Consider the following 27,834-nt stretch of genomic DNA (forward strand, 5'->3'; position numbering starts at 1 on the left):
TTGGAGATACTTCTTTAAGCATGTATTAGTTCATTATTAATCTTGTACTAGTTGAGAAAATAGCCTTAACCGACATGGGACCACATGAGCTTTCACATGATCCCCTCCGATGTTACCCACACCGAGAAGGGTTGGTCTACTTGCCTAGGGTAGAACCGGTTTGTTAGCTTAGTTGGACCCACTATCTAACTTTCCTACGAGGCACATAGTTATGGGATATGGAAATTCTATTAGGAAACCCAGACTCAACTTGTGAGGGACTCCATCTCATGAGATATACTTTAGGAGACTCGGACTCTACTTGTGTGAGTTCCCATTTTGGAAGCTAGACTCAACTAGGTAAAAGCTTCCATCTCAATTCAACATCCACTCGGTGCTAGGCATACATCCCACAAGATAGCTTATTAAGTTCTTACTTAATTCATGACCCTTAGCTTGGAGGGATGTCCTTGATAACCAATCCATGTTTCTAGTGATTCCATCACTTTATACATTTGATTAGTCTTAATTCATCATCTTAGCTTTACTCTCAAAGCCCTAACCATCAACACTCATAAATACAAGCCTTACTCTCAAATCTTTACCTCTTACCATCATCTTTCATACCTAGGTTTCAAGGCATTCTAACCACATTCTTCATTATTCAGTGATTCTAGTCAAAAATCATCATAAAGGTTCAACTTCAAGATTTACTAGTCATGATCCAACATATATACTATAATATAATCCAATTCATGTCTACAAGCTTTCATTAATGAACAATTACTATAGACATCATCAATTTTTGAAGATCGTCTCTAAGTCTTCAATTTCACCTTTCATGGCATAAACCCACATAATATCAATTTCATCAATTAGACTACAGTTAACCATGGAAACATATGAATTCATCATAATATCATGATTCAATACTAAAACAATCATAAACAAGTAATATCCACTCAATTGGATTCATACTCAACACTATCCATAATATAAGAACAAACCCTAGCAAGAATTGGGGTTTATCTTCACAATTGGGGGAAATCTAGGGGGATCCATGGATGGAAGAATCCAAGGATGAATAAGCTATCATACCTTGATTTTAAAGCCCTCACAAAGCTTGCATCAATGGAGGAATTTTCCCTAGCTTTCTTCTCTTCTTCTTCTTTACTTCTAGAGAGATAATTTCTTGAGGGAATTTGGGTTCTTTGGTGAATCTAAAATAATGATTTGGAATAATCTAATTAAGGGTATATTAGCTTTATATAGGTGGCCTAATTACTAATAAAATGACCATACTTAGTAACTAACTAATTCTAGAACCTTCTCTTAACCCCCCTAACTTAAAACAACTTGACTTCAAGGCTGCCTCACCCATGAGACCCCGACCCACGGAGTGTGCTGCACCTCGTGGGTGGTGGCCTGCAACTCTATAATTTGGGGTCTTGACCCATGATCCCTTCCCACGGGGCGTGGGTCCACCTACTGGGCGTGAGTCCCATCCGTAGGTGGCCTATTTTTGGGCAGATTTTAGGGAGTCCTCCTCAAGGACCCTTGGTTGGTCCTTGGGGGGTCGTACCTTGACGCCCTAACCCTAAAACCTTCATTCTAAGTTTGGGAAGTCATATTTACGATTCTAACCCTGACATTAAACTCTAGAACCTCACTTAAGGCTCTAGTTTGGCGTACTAGTTTTCGGGTGTTACATAGGGTAGACGACACTAATGACGTGGATTCACTAAACTGATGTCCAAAAGGACTAAGGTTTCAATATTGATCTAATAGATGCCCTTAATACCTCCGATGACATGTAGTTCTAGGAATTACCGATTTCCACTAAATGGTTTTGTCTTAACTAATGAGTGATCATTCATCTCTATGTCCGATTGATGCTATTACTCCCAATTGAATTTATACTAATAAACTATATATCTAAATAATACTGAGACTGAATTTATAAACACTTTATCTGAAAGCATCTTTAAACATGTGAAACTGAAAGACTTGATGTAAAACTACTCGTCATGATTTCTATACTCTAAATAGAACATGCAATTTAATTATCATGGGTTCAAAGACATGAAATTTTTCTTCTAAGAGATCATGAAAATAACTATATAATTATACTGAATAGTAGGTAAAAACATGTAATCAAAGACTATCAATTTAATTTTAAAGTAAAATTTTACATTATTACATATGTAATTTATATTATTTCTTATTATAATCGGTTATGTTTTCTTACCTTTCTAGACTTGATTAATTTATATAAGAACATTAAGATATTTTTCTATTATGATTAAGCTAATGCAAATGACAATTTTGACTTTGGTTATTAAACATTTTTTTAAAAGATTTTGATGTGTAGTTTATCTTTCCACTAATTATATTCATATTTTCTCAACTCCGATTTGATATTTTATTAATATTGTTTCCATTATTATATTTTATTGATATATTTTTCCTATTTATTGTTGTATTTTTATTTAAATATTTATTTATTAAAGTTAGATTTTTGGATCTTATTCAAGTCAATGTTTATTTGATGTTAATACATGTGAATGATTTAAATTTACTTTAAATTTTAAATTATTTCGATATCCAATTTATATTATTCCTAATTATAATTAGTTATTTTTTATTCTCGATTTGGACTTGAAAAATTTATGTAAGATCATTATGATATTTTTATTTGGGGAAAAAGGTCTCAAATATATCCAAACTTTGACCAAAATTAATGTAATAATCCCAAACTTTGGGCAGGACCTTTTAACCCCTGCACTATTTAATAGTGTATTTTAAAGGTATATAAGTGTCCATGTGGACATCATAAATGTTGTATCATTATAAATAGTAACTTGTCCACGTAGGCACATATATACCTTTAAAATACACTATTAAATAGTGTGGGGGGGGGGGGGGGGGTAATAGGTCCTGTCCAAAATTTGGAATTTTTACAACAATTTCGGTAAAGTTCAGATATATTTCGAACCCTTTTCCCTTTTCTTTATAGTTATACTTTAGATTTATTACTATTAATGAAAATGAGGATTTTCATTTTGCTTATTATACAAAAAAAAATTAAAATTTTTGGTGTAGAGTTTATCTTCTTTTCTAATTATGTTCATATTTTCTTACTTCAAGCTGATATTTCATTAATGTAATTTCCTTTTATAGTGTTGTATTTCATTAACATATTTTCCTATTAAAGTTAGATTTTCGAATCTTATTCAAGTCAATGTCTATTTAATGTTAATGAATGTGAAAGATTTAATTTCATTGTAGTATTTTAAATTATTTAATTTGCAATTTATATTATTTATCATTATGATCAGTTATTTTTTATTGTCTATTAAGACTTGATTACTTTATGTAAGAACTTCAAGATATTTTTCTATTGTGATTTAGTTTTAAATTTACTTTTTGTTAATGCAAATAAATATTTGATGTTCCTTATTAATAAAAAAAAAAAGAGAAAGATTTTCATGCGTATTTTGTCTTTCTACTAATTATATTCATATAAGCTAACTCTAATTTGATATTTATTATTATATTTTTATTTTCCATTAATGTAATTTATTGATATTTTTTGTCATTGTATTTTATTAAAACATTTCCTATTAAAGATAAATTTTTAAATTTTATTCAAGTCAACGTGTATTTGATGTTAATATATGTAAAATATTTAAAATTTATTTTGAATTGCAAATTAATTTAGTTTACAATTAATAATATTCCTAACTATAATCAGTTATTTTTATTGTCTTTTAGAACATAATCATCTTAACGAAGAATATTAAAATAATTTTTATTTTATAGTTAAGCTTTAAATTTATTTTCATTAATGCAAATGAGAACTTTGATTTTCCTAATTATACGAAAATTCAAAAAAAAAAAATTGATGTATAGTTTATCTTTCTTCTATTCATATTTTCTAATTTCACTTGATATTTCATTACTATAATTTCCTTTTATATTGTTGTATTTCATTAACATATTTTCCTTTTATATTATGATATTTCATTAATATATTTTCCTATTAAAGTTAGATTTCAAATCTTATTCAAGTCAATGTCTATTTAATGTTAATGCATGTGAATGATTTAATTTTATTGTAAGATTTTAATTATTTAATTTGCAATTATATTGTTTCTAATTATAATCAATTATTTTTTACCGTCTACCTAGACTTGACTAATTTATGTAAGAATACAAAGTATTTTTTCTACTAGCATTACGCTTTAGATTTATTTTTATTAATGTAAATGAGAATTTTGATTTTGCTTATTATCCAAAAAAAAAATTAAAAAAGATTTGATGTGTAATTTATATTTCTACCAAATTATATTCATATTTGCTAACTCCAATTTGATATTCATTAATATACTATATTATTATTATTATTGATATATTCATAGTCATCATCATCATCATCATCATTATTATTGTTATTAATAATAATAATAATAAAAATAATAATATTATAGTATTTTATTAAAATATTTTTCTATTAAAGTTAGATTTTTGGATCTTATTCAAGTTAATGTCTATTTGATGTTACTGCGGGTGAATAATTTAAATTAATATTAATTATTTTGGTCTGTAATTTATATTATTTCTAATTATAGTCACTTATTTTTTATTGTCTATTTAGACTTGACTAATTTATGAAAGAACATTAATATATTTTCCTATTATAGTTTAAGCTTTAGATTTATTTTCTAACTTCAACTTAATAAATTTCATGAGTATATGAAAATATTTACATATTTAACTTAATATTTTATATTTTAATAATGTATATAATACAAAATATATTAAAGGCATAAAATTTAATGAACATCCTAATTTTATATATGATAATAGATTATTTGACTAAAAATCAATTTTCGCGGTATATAAATAGGTGTGCTATTGTTTTTTCATAAGTATCATTTGCTGAAAAACATTTAATCAACTATCTTATCATCAATCTCCTTACGAATTTAGCCATGGAGGGAAAGAAGACTAAAGGGCGTCAAAAGATACCAATAAAAAAAATAGAAAATAAGGATGCCCTGCTTACCACATTTTCAAAGCGTCGGGAGGGTTTGTACAAGAAAGCTAGTGAACTCGTTACAGAATGCGATGTTGATATAGGAATAATGATGATTTCCCCTGCTGGTAAGCCACATTCATTTTTTCACCCTACTGTTGATGCAATTATTTCTCGTTTTCAAAATCCTGATATGCAGTTAAGCCAAGGTATTCATCTAGACACGATTACTGCTCGAAATAAAGTGAATGAACTCAAAAACAGGCTTGAAGAACTTGATGTTGTAGAAGATGCTACAATTGCTCGAACAACTTTCTATGACCAAGTGGTAGAAATAAGACAAATAGGTTGGTGGGAGTCAATTGAGCAGCTCAATGCAGATGAAGTGACCATATTTGAAGCTTGGTTGAGTGACACTTGTTCCAAAATGCGCCATCATTCGAACCATTAGAAAATGGAGTTTCACCGTCATTGGGACGTGAATCTTTTGGAGTGTGAAGTTTGAAAAATTGAAATTATAGTTGAATCATGCTAGGTTATCACTTATAGATATATTGGTGAAGTATCTAGTAAGTTCAATTTATATTATTAAGGTATTGTTTTTTTAAAATTTATTTCAATGATGCTACAATCATGTATTGCTATGATTTTCATTAATAATATCTGATATGGTTAGTTTGAATATTGCTTGATGAGAAGAAGTTGCTTCATGTGTTAGTTTGAAATACAATATACTGGATACAGTAACACTTATATGCATTGCATCAATAAATTGTTATTAACTTTCTCCTCTCAATTGATTTAGGGTTAGAAACCAAATATTTTTCATCTAATAGCTTTTGATATGCGACATATGATTATAGTATACCATGATGCACAAAGATGAATTCCCCAAAGTAGATTGAGATATATGTCAATTTTTCTAGGAAAAAGGCTCATAAATACCCCTAACCCATAGGGAAAGACTCATAAATACCCCTCTTCCATCTTTGGATCTAAAAATATCCTTAAGGTTAATGTTTGGGTTCAAACATACCCCTCAACTTAACAGAAAAATATTTAGAAAATTCTAACTTTTTAAAAAGCCATGTGACATATTCTAATTGGTGCCCCATTTTAATTTACAATAATTCAAACCCATCCAAATTTTAAAATACGAATCCATTATTGATCCATTTTTCCCACAAAAGTACATTCTTTTTCTCCTCTAAAATCCATATCTATGGTTCTTACTCGTCTGTAAAAAAAAAATTCAATTTTTTTTTTTGCAAACTCATGATCAAATATAAAAATTCTAATTCTCAAAATGGAATACTAATTAATGACAAGTTTTTAATCAGTCTCTCATATTGTTGAACGTTTTAAGAAGTATTGTGAAATAGGTGGAGGCCCTGCAACTTTCAGGTTCGTACCCTATATATAATTTATTTATTTATTTACCCTCTTTTTATAATTCGAACATTTATCTATCCACTAATTATTGAAGGCGGGATGCAACTGATGCGAAAATAAAAAGCTTTATGCAAAATATAAGACATGCTTTAGCTATAGCAAAAGCTTTTGTAGTGGGGTAATTCCCGCTATAGCGGCTCCACATTAAAGGAAGCAACCCTCTACAGTGGGAGGCTGCGGATAGTAGCCTCCTAACTGACCCAAAAGGTGGATTTTTCTGTCGAAATTATTTCTATGTACTGAATGAGCTTTGATCCCTCTATTCTTATATATTTTCAGTTTCCACGAATACAATGGTTGTCAACACTAAAGAAAGTCTACCATTTGTGAGGTTTCCCGATGGCGTTAGTCGGGAGAGGTACCAAGACCATGCGGGAATGAATTTCCTTTATTAGAAGAGCTTCAATATGCATAAGGCGGTGGAGAATGTTGGTGCTTTCCATGCCCGATTGGAAGGGTTCAGTTAGTGCCCTTTGGTGGAGGCTCTCCCTCTCGTGTGCTCTATTTGGGGGAGGTAGTTCCATGCCCTCATTCACACTATACATTGGGACGGGCCAACCCTACCATCTGTATTTGGGAGTGGACATGCCAATGGATGCGCAAACAATCAATGAGGTGTTGGAGGTGCCAAAGGTCTAGAATGTTGAGTATAAGGCCCGATTGAGGGAGATATACATGTGGTGGCTACAAGATACATTGATAGAGGAAGATTTATTGGAACAAGTCTATTGGCCCACCATCAAGGGCATCAATAGCCTCTACTTCACTACCGACGCCAGAAGTTGGCTGCCGTTAGTGGCTCAAAGGATTTGTCCATCGGGCAATATTACCGACATGACTTATCCCCAGGAACTAGTGGTGGCCTGCACTATCTAGAGGATTCAGCCATATGGGGTGCACAAATAGTGTCCAAGTGGAATGATTTTTATCAGGGCAACAAGAAGGCCCCTTTTTACTAGGACTAGTGACCGCATTATACAAGCAGGCAAGGGTGCCATTGATGGTTGCCGATGAGGAGGTGCACATAAATCCCTTTTTTCCACCCTTTCAAACGAAACCAGATGCTGACAAGGGTAAGAAAAGTCAAAATATGGGCGAGGAGGGAAATAACCAGGCTTCAATAGGTTAGGGAAACAAGGAGGATTATGGTGATGATTCTCCCACCACCCAGACCCAATACCAGCTCTCTAGAAGCCACGTGGATGAGGACTTGGCCGCCATCTGGAGATATGTGGGAGTTTCCTAGCTGGAGCATCATCCTCAATCCCTACTACACATAAGAATAAAATTCTCTGCCGATAACTGGCTTGGGAGAGGAAGAAGAGCATAGTTTGGGAGTGTCTGCTAGCTGGAATATGGATGACCATCAAGGTCATATTCACATGCGCCATGAGAAAGAGCTCCTGACACTTACAAAAGAGAATTTCATGGAATTCCCTTTACGGACAGAGGCATGGACTAGTGAGCAAGCCTCGGAGGATCTTAAGGATGTTGCTTAGGATCCACCCCTTTGGATACGTTAAAACTTGTTTTGGGCTTGCCATGTTTGGGCATAGAGACATCTTTTCTTTTTCCTGCTTTCTTGTTTTAGAGAACATGGATACTGGTTCTAACCTCTTAATCATGGATATATGCATGATATGGTTGTTTTGTTACAGTTATACTATTTCCGTATTGGTATGGACTTGAAAATAAGTGACTTAAAATGTCTCAGGAATGAAAGACAAAATAGGGGAAAGTGGAGCAGGGATTTTTTCCTGCTAAAGCGGCTGCCACTATGGTGGGAAAATTCCTGCCACAACAGAAGCGCTTTAGCGGATGAGTCCTGCCATGAAGGCTCCAAAGAGTTCATCCTAGAAATTTAAAAAAAATTCTTGCAAAGGTGCCTCATACCCCAATATCGATTAACAATTCCAACTTTTGAAAACATAACATTGCCTTGAAAATATCCCCAGGATCATTCCCAATAATGCATAATAATAACTTAGCACCACATCATTATAAAACTAGTATTAAATTACACCAGAACTTGTTCATCACATCACATTCCTACTATCATACCAGAATAATCTTTTCTCACATAGTTTTGAACCTATCCTGACTATCTTGAAATTAGAGTTTTCCTACGGTCACAATTTATCCTCCCCCCTTACCAATTTTTTTTATCAATGGTAAGTCCATGCACAATTTTTAACACAAAAACGTTCAGTTAATCACATAGAAATTTATCACTAAACCACTAGACATAATCAAGTTATGACTTTCAACCGTCCACAATTTCATAGAAATTCAAGTAATTACACCTCACACAATTTCAGTCAGTCAGGCAATACCCTACACACAATAACAATCATCAAGATTTACCACTAAATTAAATCAGGTTCATTCCATTATATTCACATAATGGATGAGCACTGACTGACCATTTATGCATTCACATCTCCTTTAAGGCCGAATACCAATTGAAACCTTCCGGTTCCAATCCTTGTTTGTCTGTGTCCCTTCATCCACGATGATGACATCTAGTTTACTTTATTAAGGCACCAATTGGAATCTGGATGTACCAATTGGGTTCAACCCATACCACAAGCGATAGACCGCATGAACGGAGTGAAGAAGTGAGACAGATTCCTAGAATGTTTCATAACTTTCCAAAGGTTATATGTAGACATCAACATACTAATCTACATGACTCTATTCAACATTTTCTCTTGTACTAGAAGACCAGTAATCAGGTCTTTGATACCAAATTGTGACGACCTAACCCACGGGACTTGTGAACACCTACTCTAACACATCGATAGAAGAATTTGTAACATCTCGCAAATTGAAAGAACTAGAAAGAGCTAGAATTAGAAAGAGTAATTTTTGGAAATAATAAAAATCTCGAAAATTGGTTAAGTTTGAGTTTTTTTGTCAAATTCAAACTACCATAACTCCTAGCTCGGGATGAGTTAGGTGTATTTCCAGATATCATAGGAAAGATCTTGGAATAATCTTTCCAACGCCGCTGAGTTTGCATGATTCCGAGTTTGTATGAGTGAATTATACCCATTGGAAGTTGGGTTGTTCAAATAAGAAAAGTCCAATCCGGATTTAAGAAGGGCATTATGGTCTTTTCACCATCCAATTAATTAATTTCATTTTTTGTAATTAAGTTGGGTCTAAACTGATTGGATTCAGTTTACACTTCTGAAAAAAAAGTTAGGGTTCTGAGAAAAGAGAAAAAAAGAGGAGAAGGAGCAAGGAATCATCAAGTTCTTGAAGCTAGGCTTGTGGACTTCGCCAAAGGTTAACCCCTACAAGGTATGTGAGACTTTCATAACGTTGGGTTCATTCACCCACATTCCAAACATGTTTATTTCAGCATGAATTCGTCCTAAAAGAGTTTAAAAGTTGGTGTTCTTGATATATATTCTTGAATTTGATATTGTTCTTGAGTTGGGCTGAAATTGAGAAGTTTCTGAGATTATTACGTCAAATTATTGAGTTTGTTGAAGTTAGGTTCTTAGGTACAATTGTTGGGTATATGTATCTAAAAGGAATTTGGAAAAAAAAATCGAGTTTGGGCGAATTGGGGCTGGGAAACGAAGAACAAAATTTGTCGAGCATATCTGGGAACTGGCTCCGCGTCGCGGACCTGCTCCCCAGATTAGGGAAAAGTCTTTTCGCGTCGCGAAGCGATCACGGACCGTTCTGCCTCAAAAAGTATTTTTGCAACCAAAATTTAAACACATCTCCGCGTCGCCGACCTACCCTCAGACACTGATTTTTTTATCTTTTATCATGTTTAGCTATCTAAGAACACTCCTACGCATCATGAGATCTTTCCTATCACAAATCATGATCCTTGAATCCATAATTCAATTCAAGAAAAGTTAAGAGTCAAGAGAAGTTCGATAAAGTTTTTCAAAAGTTTTTCACAAATGTTTTAACCTTGTTTTAAGACTTAAAGTTCAAGTTGAGTAAATGAGTAAAAATTAAAGATTGAAGTTCATTTATTCAAAGAAGTTTAAAATATTTTCACGTTGGGGCTATTGTGGTTAGCTGCAGGAATGTGATCTATGCCTAGAAGGGCTATGTTCTGCCTACAGGGCTATATGGATGCCTAACAGGGCTATGAGTTGCTCAAGGCTATATTGACGCCTAAGAAGGCTATGTGCTTCCTACAGGCCCATGTTGTTGCCTAAGAGGGCTATGAGTTGTCTATAAGCTACGTTGATGCCTAAGAGAGATATGTGCTACCTACGTGGCTATAATAATGCCTAAGAGGGCTATGTGACTGCCTATGTGGCTAGGGGACAACTGATAGGGGTATATAGGTTGATTGGCACCTTCCGGGCTTATGAGGGCCTGAGTAAGTGGTCTTGTGTGCTGTTTGTACCTGCCGAGTTTATGGGGGCTCGGTTAGGTTGTTGTTTTATTATTTTTTATAAGTTTAGATTTAGGAGCAGGTCAGTACACTTATCTTAGCCTTGATTTATTTATTGGATTATTCCAGTATATCAGGATACCTCATCATAGTCTATTGCCTTTCATACTCTGTACATTATTTTGTACTGACGCCCCATGGCCTTGGGGGCGCTGCATTCATGCATGCAGGTCCTGACAGACGACTGAGTAGACCTCCTCAGCAGCAGGATTGACTTTTATCCGGTTGGCTAGCCCCTTTCCTCCGGAGCTGCCAGAGTTGGAAGGTTTGTTACCTTTTGTTGTATATATCTTTATGGGTAGGCTGGGGCCTATCCCACCAATTTTTACTACTCTTAGAAGCTTGCAGACTAGTGTGTGGGGTTTATAGCTATGTTATGGCCAAGCTGGCCTATGTTGTTGGTTTGCAGAAGCTTGTGAGCTGTTTGATGTATTGTATTGATATATACTTGCTTTTAGTTTCCAGGAGCTGAAGGACAGGTTGACATCAACACCAGTTCTTGCATTACCAGACGGTTCAGAAGGCTATGTGGTGTATTGTGATGCTTCTGGTGTTGGGTTGGGATGTGTTCCAATGCAACACGGTAAGATTATCACATATGCTTCAAGGCAGTTGAGGAAGCATGAGAAGAACTATCCAACCCACGATTTAGAGTTGGCTGCAGTTGTGCATGCGTTAAATATCTGGAGACACTATTTGTATGGTGTTCATGTTGACATCTTCACAGATCATAAGAGCCTTCAATATATATTTAGACAGAAGGATTTAAATTTGTGACAGTGTCGATGGCTTGAGTTACTGAAAGACTACGACGTGGATATTTTATATCATCCAGAAAGGGCGAATGTGGTAGCCGATGCCCTCAGTTGAAAATCTATGGGTAGTTTATCCCACTTCGGTGTTGAGATGCAGGAGTTAGCACGAGAGCTTCATCAGTTAGCTAGCTTAGGAGTCAGATTGTTAGAGGCAGACAATAGTGGGGTCACAATTCAGGATACAGCCGTATCATCTCTAGTTGTAGAAGTAAAATCACGGCAACAAGAGGATCCTAGATTAGAGAAATTTAGAGCCAAGGCTCAGGATCCACAGTATTTAGCATTTGATATAGCAGAAGATGGAGTCCTCAAATATAGCGGTCGATTGTGTGTTCCAAATGTTGCAGGGCTTCGACATCAAATTATGGAAGAGGCACATCATTTCCGTTATTCTATTCACCCTAGTTCGACGAAGATGTACCATGATATTAAGGAGATCTATTGGTGGCACGGGATGAAGAAGGACGTTGCTGAATTTGTGGCACAGTGTCCTAACTGCCAACAGGTGAAGGTTGAGCACCAAAAGTCCGCTAGGCTAGTTCAGGAGATAGTCATTCCTTTGTGGAAGTGGGAAGCAATGAATATGGATTTTATTATAGGGTTACTTCAATCGCGTCGCAAGTTTGACTTTATTTGGGTAATTGTTGATACACTAACAAAATCAACCCACTTTTTACCAGTCAGGGCTACTTTTTCGGCCGAAGACTATGCAGGGCTTTATATTAGAGAGATTGTTAGGCTACACGATGTCCCAGTATCTATTATCTCTGATAGAGGCGCACAATTTACCACCAACTTCTGGAAGTCCTTCCAGAAAGAACTGGGGACACAGGTTAATCTTAGTACTGCCTTTCACCCTCAGACAGATGGCCAGGCTGAGCGCACAATTTTGACACTCGAAGATATGTTACGGGCGTGCGCGGTAGACTTCAAGGGGAGTTGGGATGACCACTTACCTTTTATAGAGTTCGCATACAATAATAGTTATCATTCCAGCATCGGGATGACACCTTATGAGGTTTTATATGGGAGAAAATCTAGATTCCCCATTGGATGGTTTGAGGTAGGTTAGCTGCATGAATGTGATCTATGCCTAGAAGGGCTATGTTCTTCCTAGAAGGGCTATGTTCTGCCTACAAGGCTATATGGATGCCTAACAGGGCTATGAGTTGCCTACAGGGCTATATTGACGCCTAAGAAGGCTATGTGCTTCTTACAGGCCCATGTTGTTGCCTAAGAGGGCTATGAGTTGTCTATAAGCTACGTTGATGCCTAAGAGATCTATGTGCTACCTACGTGGCTATATTAATGCCTAAGAGGGCTATGTGACTGCCTATGGGGCTAGGGGACAACTGATAGGGGTATATAGGTTGATTGGCACCTTCCAGGCTTATGGGGGCCTAAGTAGGTGGTCTTGTGTGCTGTTTGTACCTGCCGAGCTTATGGTGGCCTGGTTAGGTTGTTGTTTTGTTATTTTTGATAAGTTTAGATTTAGGAGCAGGTCAGTACACTTATCTTAGCCTTGATTTATTTATTGGATTATTCTAGTATATCAGGATACCTAATCATAGTCTATTGCCTTTCATACTCTATACATTATTTTGTACTGACGCCCCATGGCCTTGGGGGTGCTGCATTCATGCATGCAGGTCCTGACAGACGACTGAGTTGACCTCCTCAGCAGCAGGATTGACTTTTATCCGGTTGGCTAGCCCCTTTCCTCTGGAGCTGCCAGAGTTGGGAGGTTTGTTACCTTTTGTTGTATATATCTTTTTGGGTAGGGTGGGGCCCTGTCCCACCAATATTTACTACTCTTAGAGGCTTGCAGACTAGTGTGTGGGGTTTATAGCTATGTTATGGCCATGCTGGCCTATGTTGTTAGTTTGCGGAAGCTTGTGAGCTGTTTGATGTATTGTATTGATATATACTTGCTTTTAGTTTTGGTATAGATATCATGGTGGCCTCGACGGCCTAATCAGGACTTCTGTGCTAGTTGACTATTTATTTATATGATCTCCTAGGAGTAGCTGTTTCTTTTATAGATCAGTTGACAGGGGCCTTGCCGGCCGATGGCTTAGTTTTAAGCCGAGATATACTTGTTTGATTTCTTGATTGCGTGTGGGCCATGCGCTAGTAGCAAATGGTTCAGCAGGGTCGGCTCGGGCCTGAGTTTTGGCATTAAGAGCCAGTTGCGCCCCTCTAGTTTAGGGCGTGACATATATTTTGGGAGTAGTATTGAGCACCGATATGGGGATGTGAGTTCATATTAATTCAAGCCTCTAGAAACCATGTAGCCATCATGGGTAGTAAAGGATCATACATTTTAGATGACTTCTTAAGATGTTTTTAGCATAGACTAATGGATCCACTTAGTTAAGGCGTCCTATATGACGGCAAAGTATAGGACAGTTCTAGCGGCGTGGCAAGACGATGTATCACCACTTAGGCTCATAGTGGTGGTTGTCGGTTAGAGAAACTCCCACATAAACTATATTACTTTATTATAGGAATAAAGTTGATTTTTTTATTGCATTTTCACTAACGAACTAAGTTGCTTTTACTGTTTATTATAGCTTTTTATATGTTGCATGTGATTCATTACTTTATTTTGAGTTAAGTTATTCGAAGAGCCAAAGTAAGTGTTTATTTCAGAATCTTTTCAAGCCTAAGTTATGTTTAACATTTCAACTCGCATACTCGTACATTCAATGTACTGATATCAATTGGCCTACATCGTATTATGATGCAGACGCATGTAACCAGGATCAGCATCTAACGCCTCGTTGACTAGGTTCAGCAATCAGAGTCAGTTGGTGAGCCTTCTTACTTCTGGAGGGCTCCTTTTTACATTGCTTTCTAGTTTTTAGTTGTTAGGATGATCGGGGGTCCTGTACTGACTTCCGTCTTTGTTTTAGAGGCTTCATACACGGTTAGTAGTTCAGTTGTCTTTACATTATCATTTCATATGTTAAGACTTGAGTTGCCATTTTGGCCAGGTTGAATGTTAGACTTTTTTAAGCATTCTTAGTATTTTATTTTTCAAGTGAGTATAGTGCTACTGATCATTATAAATATGCATAGAGCCTTCTGCTGAGTAAGTAAGCCAAGGTAAGAGTTCTCTTAGGGCCAGCAATAGTTCTCAAGTGTCAGCCACGTCCGGGGTGTAGGCTAAGAGCGTGACAAACTTTGTATCAGAGTACAGAGTTCAAGAGTCCTAGAATGTCAATGAAGTCGTGTATGTAGAGTCCTGGTTATCGGTGTGAAGCACACCACTTCTATAATTAGGAGGCTGCGACACTTAGGAAATATTCTCACTTTTGACATACTCATTTCGTGCATTAGAGTTTAATCTCTAAAAAGTTTCCTTCTAATTCGTGCATGCGTTTGTTTTCAGATAATCATGCCTCCATGAAAAGTTGTCAGAGGTCGTCCTGCTAGATGTAATGTTAAGGAGCAAGGGGTACCCAATGCACCTGAGGTGCAACCCCAAGGAGAGGTTACCAATGTTGAGTTCCGTTAGGCTATCTGGATGTTGAGCCAAGCTGTGACTAATAAGGTTGGGCAACAGAGAGGAGCTAGACAGGAAGTGACTGATACTTCGAGGATCCAAGAGTTCTTGAGGATGAATCCTCCAAGCTTCACTGGTTCGAGCACTACTGAGGATCCAGAGAACTTTATGGAAGAGCTGAAGAAGGTATTTGATGTTATGCATGTTGCCGATACTGAGCGAGTTGAACTGGCTGCATATCAACTAAAGAATGTTGCTAGGACTTAGTTTGACCAGTGGAAGGGGGGTAAAGTTGATGATGCACCACCTGCGAGTTGGGCATGTTTAGAGGAGGCTTTCTTGGGGCGTTTCTTTCCCCGAGAACTGAAAGAGGCTAAGGTACGAGAATTTCTCACACTTAAGCAGGATTCTTTGAGTGTTCATGAGTTTGGGTTGAAATTCACCCAACTATCCCATTATGCTCCGGAGATGGTTACGGATATGAGGAGTATGATGAGTCTGTTTGTTGCTGGATTGTCCCGTCTATCAAGAAAGAGGGCAGGGCAGCTATGTTAATTGGGGACATGGACATATCAAGGTTGATGGTCTATGTGCAGCAGGTTGAGGAAGAGAAACTGAGGGATAGGGAGAAATTCAGAAATAAGAAAGCTAAGACAGGGAATGAGTCCAGGCAGCAAAAAGGTAATGTGAACCGTTCATCCTTGCAGCATAAACAAAAGGGACCTGCTCCATCATCTGCTAGTGCACCTGCACCCAGAAACAAAGGTGAGTATAATGGTTAGAATTCGCAGAACTTCACAGCTAGACCTGCACAGTCTCAAAGTAGTGTGGCACAAGGAGGTAACTAGGCTCCTGCATGTGCTAGGTGTGGTAGAACCCACCCAGGTAAGTGTCGTGATGGCCAGACAGGTTGCTTCAAGTGTGAACAAGAGGCTCACTTTATGAAAGAGTGCCCAAAGAACTGGCAAGGTAGTGGAAATCAGGGCAATAGAGCACAATCTTCATCAGTTACTCCACTCGATAGAGTTGCATATAGATGAGCTACTTCAAGGGCAGGCAGAGAAGGAAACCGTCTTTATGTTATCGCTAGTCGCCGAGAGCAAGAGGATTCACCAGATGTTGTCACTAGTATAATCCAACTCTTCAATTTTGATGTTCTTCCTGAGCAACTTCTTGAGCCCTTCAGTGTTTCTACACCTAATGGTAAGTCTATTCTAGCAGAAAGAGTCTATCGTGATTGTTCCGTTTCTGTCAATCACAAGAATACCATGGCTGATTTAATTGAGTTAGACATGGTAGATTTTGATGTCATTTTACGTATGGACTGGCTTCATGCCTGTTTGCATCAATAGATTGTAGAACTCGAGTAATTAAGTTCCAATTTCTAGTGAACCAGTTATAGAGTTGAATAGCAGTTCAGCGGTGCCTATATGTCGTTTTATTTCGTACCTTAAGGTGAGAAAGTTAGTTTCCAAGGGGTGTGTCTATCACTTAGTCCAAGTTAATGACTCTAGTGTTGAGATACCAGTTTCAGTAGTAAAAGAGTTTCCAGAAGTCTTTCCAGATGATCTTCCTGGAGTTCCTCCTGAGAGAGAAATAGACTTCGATATAAATACTATTCATGATACTCGTCCTATATCTATTCTGCCATATAGAATGGAACCAACAAAGTTGAAAGAGACTAAAGAACAGTTGAAAGACCTTTTTGATAAGGGCTTTATTTGACCAAGTGTCTCACCTTGGGGCACTCCGGTCTTGTTTGTGAGGAAGAAGGATGGTTCCCTTAGGATGTGTATAGATTACCGTCAGTTGAACAAGGTTACCATCAAGAATAAGTATCCTCTCCTAAGTATTGATGATCTTTTCGACCAACTTCATGGTGCCACCTGTTTCTCTAAGATAAACCTCAGATCATGCTACCATCAGTTAAGAGTGAGGGAATGTGATATTCCAAAAATAGCATTCAGGACCCGTTATGGTCATTATGAGTTTCTGGTCATGTCCTTTGGTTTGACCAATGCGCTTGCAACATTAATAGACCTTATGAATAGAGTTTTCAAATCTTATTTAGATATGTTTGTTATCGTCTTCATTGATAGCATACTAATCTATTCAAAGAATGAAGAAGATCATGCTAGTCATCTCAAAATAGTTCTCCAAACTCTAAAAGATAGAGAGTTGTATGCCAAGTTCTCTAAGTGTGAGTTTTGTCTTGAGTCTGTGGCATTCTTAGGCCATATAGTGTCTGGAGAGAGAATTAAAGTTGATACTCAGAAAATTGAGGCAGTGCAGAATTGGCCTAGACCCACATCTCCAATTGATATTAGGAGTTTCTTGGGGTTGGATGGATATTGTAGAAGGTTCGTAGAGGGGTTCTCATCTATTTCATCCCCTTTGACCAAGTTGACTCAGAAAACAGTGAAGTTTCAATAGTCTGAATTTTGTGAGAAAAGCTTTCAAGAATTGAAAAAGAGGTTAACTATGCCCTAGTTTTGACATTACCGAAAGGTACGCAAGGCTTTGTTGCCTATTGTGATGCGTCTAGAATTGGTTTGGGTTGTGTGTTAATGCAGAATGTCAAGGTTATAACTTATTCCTCCAGACAGTTGAAAGTTCATGAGAAGAACTACCCAACCCATGATCTAGAACTGGCTGTCGTAGTATTAGCTTTAAAATATAGCGCCATTATCTTTATGGTATTCATGTGGATGTGTTCACCGATAACAAGAGTCTTCAATATATGTTTAGTCAGAAAGAGTTTAATCTCATATAGAGAAGGTGGTTAGAGTTACTCAAGGATTATGATATGAGTATCCTCTATCACCCAGGTAAGGCTAATGTTGTTGCTAATGCCTTGAGCAGGTTGTCTATGGGTAGTACTACCCATTTTGAGGAAGATAAGAAAAAGTTAGCAAAAGATGTGCATAGACTTGCATGCTTGGGAGTTCGTCTAATGGATTCCACAAAAGGAGGAGTAGTGGTGATGAATGGGGATGAATCATCATTAGTGTCAGAAGTAAACGATAAGCAAGACCAAGATCCTTTATTGCTTGAATTAAAGGGTAGTGTTTATAAGCAAAAGTGATGGCTTTTGAACAAGGGTGAGATAGTGTTTTGAGGTATCAAGGTGGACTGTGTGATTGATTTCAAGGGTAATTGGGATGATCACTTACCTCTCATTGAGTTGCTTGCAACAATAGTTACCATTCTAGCATCCAAATGGCTCCTTACGAAGCTCTTTATGGGAGAAGATGCATATCTCTTATTGGATGGTTTGAGGTTGGTGAAGCTGAGTTGATAGGACCAGACTTAGTTCGTCTAGCTATGGAGAAAATGAAAGTTATTCAAGAGAGATTGAAAACAGCCTAGAGTCATCAGAAAATCCTACACTAATGTTACGAGAAGGGAGCTAGAGTTTGAAGTAGATGATTGGGTATATCTTAAAGTTTCACCCATGAAGGGTGTTATGAGATTTGGTAAGAATAGGAAACTTAGTCCATGGTATATTGGCCCTTATAGAATATCGAAAAGGGTTGGTAATGTAGCTTACGAGTTGGAGCAACCACAAGAGTTAGCCGCAGTTCAACCGGTATTTCACATCTCTATGTTAAAGAGGTGCATGGGAGATCCTTCATTTATTATACCAACTGAAGATATTGGGATCAATGATAGCTTGTCTTATGAGGAGATTTCTGTTCAGATTCTAGATCGCCAAGTTCGCAAGTTGAGAACAAAAGAGGTAGCATCATTCAAAGTCCTTTGGAGGAACCAATTTGTTGAGGAAGCTACTTGGGGAGCTAAGGAAGATATGAAGAAGATATATCCACATCTCTTCGAATACGGAGAAGTTCCAAATTGAGGTACTAATCCTTTTCTTGGCTTTTATTTATAAGATTAGCATGTTGTAATTGCATTGCTTGTTGGGTGTTTGAGTTGAATGTTAAATGTTACACCCTTAGCCTACTAAGAGTTATCTCATTCGAGGATAAATGTTCCCAAGGGGGAGTTATTGTAACATCTCGCAAATTGAAAGAACTAGAAAGAGTGATTTTTGGAAATAATAAAAATCTGGAAAATTGGTCAAGTTAAGTTAAGTTTGAGTTTTTGGTCAACTTCAAACAACCATAACTCCTAGCTCAAGATGATTTAGGTGTCTTTCCAGATATTGTAGGAAAGATCTTGGAATAATCTTTCCAACGCCGCTGAGTTTGCGTGATTCCAAGTTCGTATGAGTGAGTTATGCCCATTGGAAGTTGGGTTGTTCAAATAAGGAAAGTTCAATCCGGATTTTAGAAGGGCATTATGGTCTTTTCACCACCCAATTAATTAATTTCGTTTTTGGTAATTAAGTTGGGGTCTAAACTGATTGGATTCAGTTGACGCTTTTGAGAAACAAGTTAGGGTTTTGAGAGAAGAGAAAAGAAGAGGAGAAGGAGAAAGGAATCGTCAAGTTCTTAAAGCTAGGCTTGTGGACTTTGCCAAAGGTTAACCCCTACAAGGTATGTGAGACTTTCATAACGTTGGGTTCGTTCACCCACGTGCCAAACATGTTTATTTCAGTGTGAATTCGTCCTAAAATAGTTTCAAAGTTGATGTTTTTGATATATATTCTTGAATTTGATATTGTTCATGAGTTGGGCTGAATTGAGAAGTTTCTAAGATCATTAACATCAAATTATTGAGTTGGTTGAAGTTAGGTTCTTAGGTACAATTGTTGGGTATCTGTATCTAAAAAGAATTTGGGAAAAAGAACCAATTTTGGGCGAATTGGGGCTGGGAAACGAAGAAGAAAATTAATCGGGCAAATCTGGGCACTGGCTCCGCGTCGCGGACCTGCTCCCAAGATTTGGGAAAAGTCTTTTCGCATCGCGGAGCGGTCACATACCATTCTACCTCAAAAAGTATTTTCGCGACCAAAATTTAAACACATCTCCGCGTTGCGGACCTACCCTCAAACAATGATTTTTTTATCTTTTCTCATGTTTAGCTATCTAAAACACTCCTAAACATCATGAGATCTTTCCTATCACAAATCATGATCCTTGAATCCATAATTCAATTCAAGAAAAGTTAAGAGTCAAGTTTAGAAATCAAGAAGCAAGTCAAGAAAAGTTCGTTAAAGTTTTTCAAAAGTCTTTCACAAACGTTTTAACCTTGTTTTAAGACTTGAAGTTCAAGTTGAGTAAAAGAGTAAAATCTAAAGACTGAAGTTCATTTATTCAAAGAAGTATATGGGAACTATGTATTCCCAAAGATTTTAAAATGTTTTCACATTTGAGAAAGAAAGGGAACACCGATTCCAAGAAAACTTTTAAGCTAAGTATTGAGTAATTATCTCAAACCAAAGAAAAAAGTTGTTTTAAAAACATATGAGCTAAGTATATTTTGGGTGTAGTATTGAGCACCGATATGGGGATGCGAGTTCATATTAACTCAAGCCTCCATAAACCATGTAGCCATCATGGGTAGTAAAGGATCATACTTTTTAGATGACTCCTTAAGATGCTTTTAGCATAGACTAGTGGATCAACTTAGTTAAGGCGTCCTATATGACGGAAAAGTATAGGACACTTCTAGCAGCGTGGGCAAGATGTTGTATCACCATTTAGACTTATAGTGGTGGTTGTCGGTTAGAGAAACTTCCACAGAAACTATATTACTTTATTATATGAGTAAAGTTGAGTTTGTTATTGCATTTTCATTAACGAACTAAGTTGCTTTTACTGTTTATTAAAGTTTTTCATATGTTGCATGTGTTTCATTGCTTTATTTTGAGTTAAGTTATTCACGAGTTGAGAAGAGCCATGGTAAGTGTTTCTTTCAGAATCTTTTCAAGCCTATGTTATGCTTAGCATTCCAACTCGCATACTCATACATTCAATGTACTGATTCCAGTTGACCTGCATCGTACTATGATGCAGACGCAGGTAACCAGGATCAGCATCCAGCACCTCGTTGATCAGGTTCAACACTCAGAGTCAGTTGGTGAGCCTCCTTGCTTCCGGAAGGCTCCTTTTTACATTGCTTTCTAGTTTTCAGTTGTTAGGATGATCGGGGGTCATGTCCTGACATCCCTCTTTGTTTTAGAGGCTTCATAGACAGTTAGTAGTTTTGTTGTCTTTACATTATCATTTCATATGTTAAGACTTGAGTTACCATTTTGGCCAAGTTGAATGTTTGTCTTTTTTAAGCATTCTCAATATTTTATTATTCAAGTGAGTATAGTGTTACTGATCATTTTAAATATTCATAGAGTATTCCGCTGAGTAAGTAAGTCAGGCCAAGGGTTCGCTTGGGGCCAACAATGGTTCTCGAGTGCCTGCCACGTCCGGGATGTAGGCTCGAGGCGTGACAAAATTCTTACTCCCAATTTAAAATATGCAATACGGAAGTGAAAAATTATAAACTAATCATCCTATTTAAATATAGAAATACTCACAATTTGTCAACATCAAAATACATTTGTAGAGAAAATACATTGATCCCTCCCCCGAGGAACTAGTCTAAACAAGTACAAGAGCTTCTAAAAAGTACAATTTATGAAAGAAAATAAGACATACCTACCACTTTGAGGAAAGAGGAGTGAAATCTTTCAGAGATCATCCCCATCGTCACCTAAGAAATATCATTGAATCTTGCTACCAGACTATGCCAAGTGGCATAGAGAGCGTAGTATCAGTACAAACAACACAACTAGTAGGCATCATTGATCAATCTGATCCACCACATAATATCATTAAATAACCAAAAAAGCTTGAAACTTGGAAATAAAATTAGGATCTCGATCCACCATGTAACATTCCTCCTTAGAAAGAGCTACATTTAGAAAGCGCTAAATTGGAAATAGCTAAATTGAGATTTGTGCAATTCATTCTTAGATTTTGAGTTTTGGGTCAACTTCGAAGGACCATAACTCTCCGTACATGATGAGTTAGGTGGTCCATAAGATGTTAAAAGAAAGATCTCTGAGTCCTCTTTCCAACTCCGCTAAGTTTTCTAAAATCCAAGTTTGGATGAGGGAGATATGTCCGTTTGAGTTAAGCCTATCCAGTTAAGGAAATTTACTTGAATTAATGAGGGGTATTTTGGTTTTTTCCTTACCCCATCCGCTTTAAACGTTTTTAGCAATATTTTAGGGGTATAAAACGATTTGGATCAATTTTCACAATTCTAAAATACGCTAAGGATTTTGAGAAGAGTTCAAGAGGAGGAAAAGAGGAGGAGTTCAAGAAGTTTGTCAAGATTCTTGAGATTTGTCGGGGAATTTTGCCAAGGGTTTGATCCCTAAGAGGTAGGTAAGCTTACATAGTGATGGGTTCATTCACCCACACGCCAATCATGTGATTTTAATCCGTAATTTCATTCTTGGAGTCAAATAATTGAGTTCTTGATGAGTTTCTTGAATTTTCGTTTCATAAATTGTTAATAATGAGGTTTGATGAATTCTTGAGATGAATGTTTGGAGTTTGAGGGTTGTTTATGAGTTTATTTTTGTTTACTAAGTTTGAGTATTCGAATCTAGGAGATTTTGGAAGAAACCATTCGATTCTAAGTGAATTAGGGCCAAAAAGAGAAGAAGAATATTCGTTGGAAAATATCTGGGAAGGGGCTGGCGCGTCGCGCCAGCAGTACGCCAGAAAAGAAGTTATTTAATTTAAGGGCTAGCGCCCTTCGTCACTCAGTGCACCAAGGTCGCCTGCCCCATCCCCTTTTTTCGTCGTTTGTGCCGTTTGATTTCTTTTAAAGTGTACCTTCACTCTTTTCTGATTCTAACTAGTCTAAACTACATCTAAACATCGAGAGATACTTCATAACATGAATTATATTCCTTGAATTCATAATTCAAATTCAAGGTAGAGTTAAGAGTAAAGTCTTGAGAGTTCTTCTGAGCCATTTAAGAAGTCTTTTGCAAACTTTTAAGACTTGTTTTAAGACTTGAGTATGAGGATGAGGAGAGTTGAGATTCAGTTTTTCAAATGAATATATGGGAACTAAGTGTTCCCAAGAGTAAATATTTTTACATTTAAGAGGAGAGGAAACTTTGTTTTCCAAATGAGTTCATGAAGAGTTTTGAGCAATATCTCTTTTAAGAGAATCTTTTGAGTAATAATCTCAAAGTTTGAGGATGAGGAAATGTTTTTAAACATATGAGAATGAGTTATATTTTAGGAGTAGTATTGAGCACCGATATGGGGGAGAGTTCAGACAAATCACAGGCCCCATAAACCATGTATGCCAACATGGGTAAATGGTCATACTTTTTAGATGATTCCTTATTGCTTCTTAAGCATAGCTTAGTGGATCCACTTAGTTCAGGATGTCTTACACTCAGGAAAGGTATAGGACAGTTCTGACAGTGTGGGCGAGACGTTGTATCATGACATAGCCCATAGTTATGGTTGTCGGTTAGAGAATCTCCCAAATTGAGTTATTTTGTATCTTTACATACAAACTGATTTATTATTGTATTTTTAAATACATTGAGTTGTTATCTACTGTTTTAAAAGATTTCTTTATAATGCATCTCTATTGTTGCTATTATATCGAACTAAGTTGAGTATTTCTGAATTTGAGTATCTTTGAGTATTCTTGAGTATCCTTGATTACCCTTGAGTTGAGTTAAATTGAGACGAGGTAAGTATGTTTCATTCTTTCCAAGTTCAAGCTTATATGTTATGTTTAGTTCTCCCCTTGCTTGTTCGAACATTCAATGTACTGACATTATTTGGTCTGCATTGTTTTATAATGCAGATACAGGTAACCAGAGTCATCAACAGGCGCTTCGTTGATACCACTTGCAGTTTGAGTTAGCTTTGGTGAGCCTTCTTGCCTTCGGAGGATTCCATATATGTCTTTCAATTTTGTTAGGATGTTGTGGGTCTTGTCTCGACTTCCATCTTTGTTATTTAGAGGCTTCATAGATAGACAATAGTGTTTTGAGGAGTCTTTTTCATTTTCGTTGTTAAATTTTAAGACTTGAGTTGTCTACTTCTGTCTAGTAACGTTGAATATTCTATTATATTCTGAGTTAATCATTTAAGACATTTGAGTTAAAGTTTTATATTTGAGTTCATCTTATGTTGAGTAAGTCCGTTGAGAGTTGAGCCAGGCCAATGGTTCGCTTGGGGCCAGCAATGGTTCTCGAGTGTCGGCCACCCTCATGGTGTAAGATCAGGGCATGACACACCAACTCACCACTCTTTCTACAAGTAGATTTACCTTGAAATCCATACACTCTATCTTAAGTCACCCCACCTCCTTTCGCTGCCAAGTCCCCCCATCTAGGCCATTCCACTCTCATATCAGATCATAGTTTACTCCATCATATCATATAATGATTTCCCTAATACAAAATCATTAATGACTTTGCTAACCAGTCTACTATTCCCACTCAAGCTCCCATGCCAAAACATTGGCCTTAACAACACTTCAATTATACAAAATGTGAATAAGCAACCCCAATTTAGCAAAGTAGGTAGATACAATTCTAGTTCCAATTATAAGATAGCTTGAACTCCTAGCCCCCACCCAAGCTTAACACTCGCATGAAACATGTCCCATATGATCACCATATCACAACTATTCATACCTGATTCATCACACCGTTTCAGTAACCCGAACCACTAAGGATCCCTAATCTTTTATCTACAACATTTAGCATAAAAACTTGGTCTATAGAAAGACTATCCCTGCATTTTTATACATCAACTGATACACTCAGGGAACAACATATGACAAATATAACATAGTAAATAAACTTGATTCCCTCATGAAACCTAAACACAACTATTAGTGTACCGACGTGGTATCCAAGTCAACTATTGTTAGTGTACCAGCGTGGTACCTAAGCCAACAAAATGATATTGTGTACCAGATGTGGTATCTGAGACAACCGTTAGTAAACCTATATTGGTTTAGTACCCGATCCAATCAGTAATGACAAACAACATGCACAATCACAACACAAAGAACAATCACACTTAAAACCACAAGTAAATTAATTAGATTCATTACAGTAGATTTACCAACATGATGTCATTTCACATTCATCCTTTATATTTTTCCCATATGCATTGCACAGTAATACTACATGCAGTTAATATGCAAACATACAAAGTTTGGAAAACTAAACAATCGTTATCCACCTGAAGGGATTCCTTCTTAATATTTTATGATCAAACTCCGATCACCCACAATTACCTTCCCTAGATCACACCAAGCAACACCATAAGTTCAACAATGACTATTCAAGTCCATAATAAAGTAAATAAATACTTTAGCTTTTTATGTCTTTAAAATAACAACTTTCAGAAACAAAACATCAAGTTAACAAACTGCGGAAATTAACCACCTAGAAACTAAAAGTCCGGATACATTTTGAACCCTTTTCCCTTTTATTTATAGTTAGACTTTATATTTATTATTATCAATGAAAATGAGGATTCTGATTTTGCTTATTATACAAAAAAAAATTAGATTGTCAGGAAGTTTGCTTCAAAATAGTTATTACTATATAAACATTGCCCTTTTGTTTTACTGATTTACTATGTCTTAATATTTAAGTATTTTCGACGAAGAGAAGTTTATATGACTTGTAATAATGTTAGTTGAAGTTTGTATTAGTTTAATTTTTATTGTAGTCTGAATTCATTTGTTTTTGTTAATAATTTCTCTTGTGATGTAGATATATGCTTCTGAATTATTTTTTCCAAAATTAATAAACTTCTCAAGAGTTTGAGAGTTGTCACGATTTATTATTTTGATGCAAGACAAAATAATGAATTTATTTATCAATACTACTTATGTGATTTAGATTGTCAGGAAGTTTGCTTCAAAATAGTTATTACTATATAAACATTGCCCTTTTATTTTACTGATTTACTATATCTTAATATTTCAGTATTTTCGACGAAGAAAAGTTCATATGACTTGTAATAACACCAGTGGAAGTTTGTATTAGTTAAATTTTTATTGTAGTCTAAATTCATTTGTTTTTGTTAACAATTTCTCTTCTGATTTAGATATATGTTTCTGAATATCTTTTTTCAAAATTATTAAACTTCTCAAGAGTTAGAGAATTATCACGATTTGTTTTTTTGATGTTCAAGACAAAAGAATGAGTTTATTTATAAATGTTACTTATGTGATTAAGATTGCCAGGAAGTTTACTTAAAAATCATTATTACTATGTAAACATTGCCCTTTTGTTCTACTAATTTACTATTTCTTAACATTTCAGTATTTTTGATGAAGAAAAAGTTCATATGACTTCTAATAATGACAGTTGAAGTCTGTATTAGTTTAATTTTTATCATTTATTTAATAGCTAATTTTTTTGAGATATATATTTTCACAAATGTATTATCAAATTAACAAGATCTTCTAACTTCAAAATATATTATTTTAAAATTTGTCGAGTTTATTTTTTATAAAAAAAACTGACAACAAATGTGAGAATATGTGAATATATATGAAGCATTTAAAATTTATCATTAACAAAATAAATTTTATATTCAGTAATATGGAATAAACATTTTCATTTTGTCCCTATAGCAAATTAAAACCTACTAACTATAAAAAAAATAGTAACATTAATTAAAAGTCGTATTTATTTATGTAATTATAAAATTTATTAGAAAATAATGTATTGCACATTACTTCTTTAGTTATAACATTATAAATTCTCTTAGTCATTACTAACTAGTAAACTTGACCGCGCGAAACGCGGTTTTCAGTAATCATTTTTTAAAAATGATGAATAACTTTTTATTTTTTACTTCAAGATTCTTCTGTAAAAAAATTCAAAATATGATTTTGTATTCATATAAATTATGATTTGAGATCAAGACCTTGTTGTTCGTTAGTAATAACTCATACATATATCAAACGATAAATCATTTAAGCATCGATTATTTTAATAATAATCTTCACCTTTACACTTTGATGTTTTTATTGTTTAGTTATTTATTAACCATTTATTATATGAATATAACAATGTCAAACATGAAATGAGTATTTTATTTTTTTATCGGATATCATTTCAAAAAGAAAGGAACAATATTTCCAAGATAATAGGAGGAACAAAAAATTAAACTATAAAAGACTTGATTCAAAATTAAATTTTAGGAAAATGACATAATAAGATGAATATGTCTACTAAAAGAAAACTATATGAAAAACATTTATAAATACATAAAGAATTTTATCTTTGTCATGTCTAATTGAGTTCCATGAAATATTGACCAAATTAACTTTTTGGAAGCACGAAGGACAGGAAATATGGAAAAAATATAAATTTAAACACTTCTAACATTTAAATAAAATAAATAAAAAATTTATGATTGCACTAGTTAATGCACTCTTAATTAGTAACACCTTTCTTTTTCTTAATTTGTAATAACTTTTGTGTTTCTAATTAAGCTGTATTTAAAGAAATCCATTAAAGAGTTTTTGAGTTTTTAAAATATGTTGAATGAACAAAATTAAAGGAAGAAAAATATTCTATCTATTTTTATTAGTTATCAACATTATTAAAATGATTTTCCCAAAAATATTTATCATTAGCAAAATCATATTAAAATTAATTTATTTTTCATTTTGCCTTAAAAAT

At 35.4% G+C, this 27,834-nt stretch overlaps 2 protein-coding genes across 3 annotated transcripts in view; both read left to right on the forward strand.

Annotated features, from left to right (window-relative positions):
* The window catches only part of LOC125831646 (uncharacterized), an 831,707-nt gene that overhangs the window by 579,459 nt on the left and 224,414 nt on the right, over window positions 1-27,834 (forward strand). The gene's annotated exons all lie outside the window — the stretch shown is intronic.
* On the forward strand, window positions 4,974-5,468 carry LOC125831641 (agamous-like MADS-box protein AGL61). The gene has a single exon (XM_049510812.1). The coding sequence runs from the start codon at window positions 4,974-4,976 to the stop codon at window positions 5,466-5,468; it is 495 nt and encodes a 164-aa protein (XP_049366769.1).

This window comes from Solanum verrucosum, unplaced genomic scaffold (assembly GCF_900185275.1).
Source record: "Solanum verrucosum unplaced genomic scaffold, falcon-dt-bn FXZP01000049.1, whole genome shotgun sequence".
NCBI lineage: Eukaryota > Viridiplantae > Streptophyta > Magnoliopsida > Solanales > Solanaceae > Solanum > Solanum verrucosum.

What these genes read in the sequence shown, in the direction of transcription:
- LOC125831641 (XM_049510812.1), top strand. Translation starts at nt 4,974, where the DNA reads ATGGAGGGAAAGAAGACTAAAGGGCGTCAAAAGATACCAATAAAAAAA.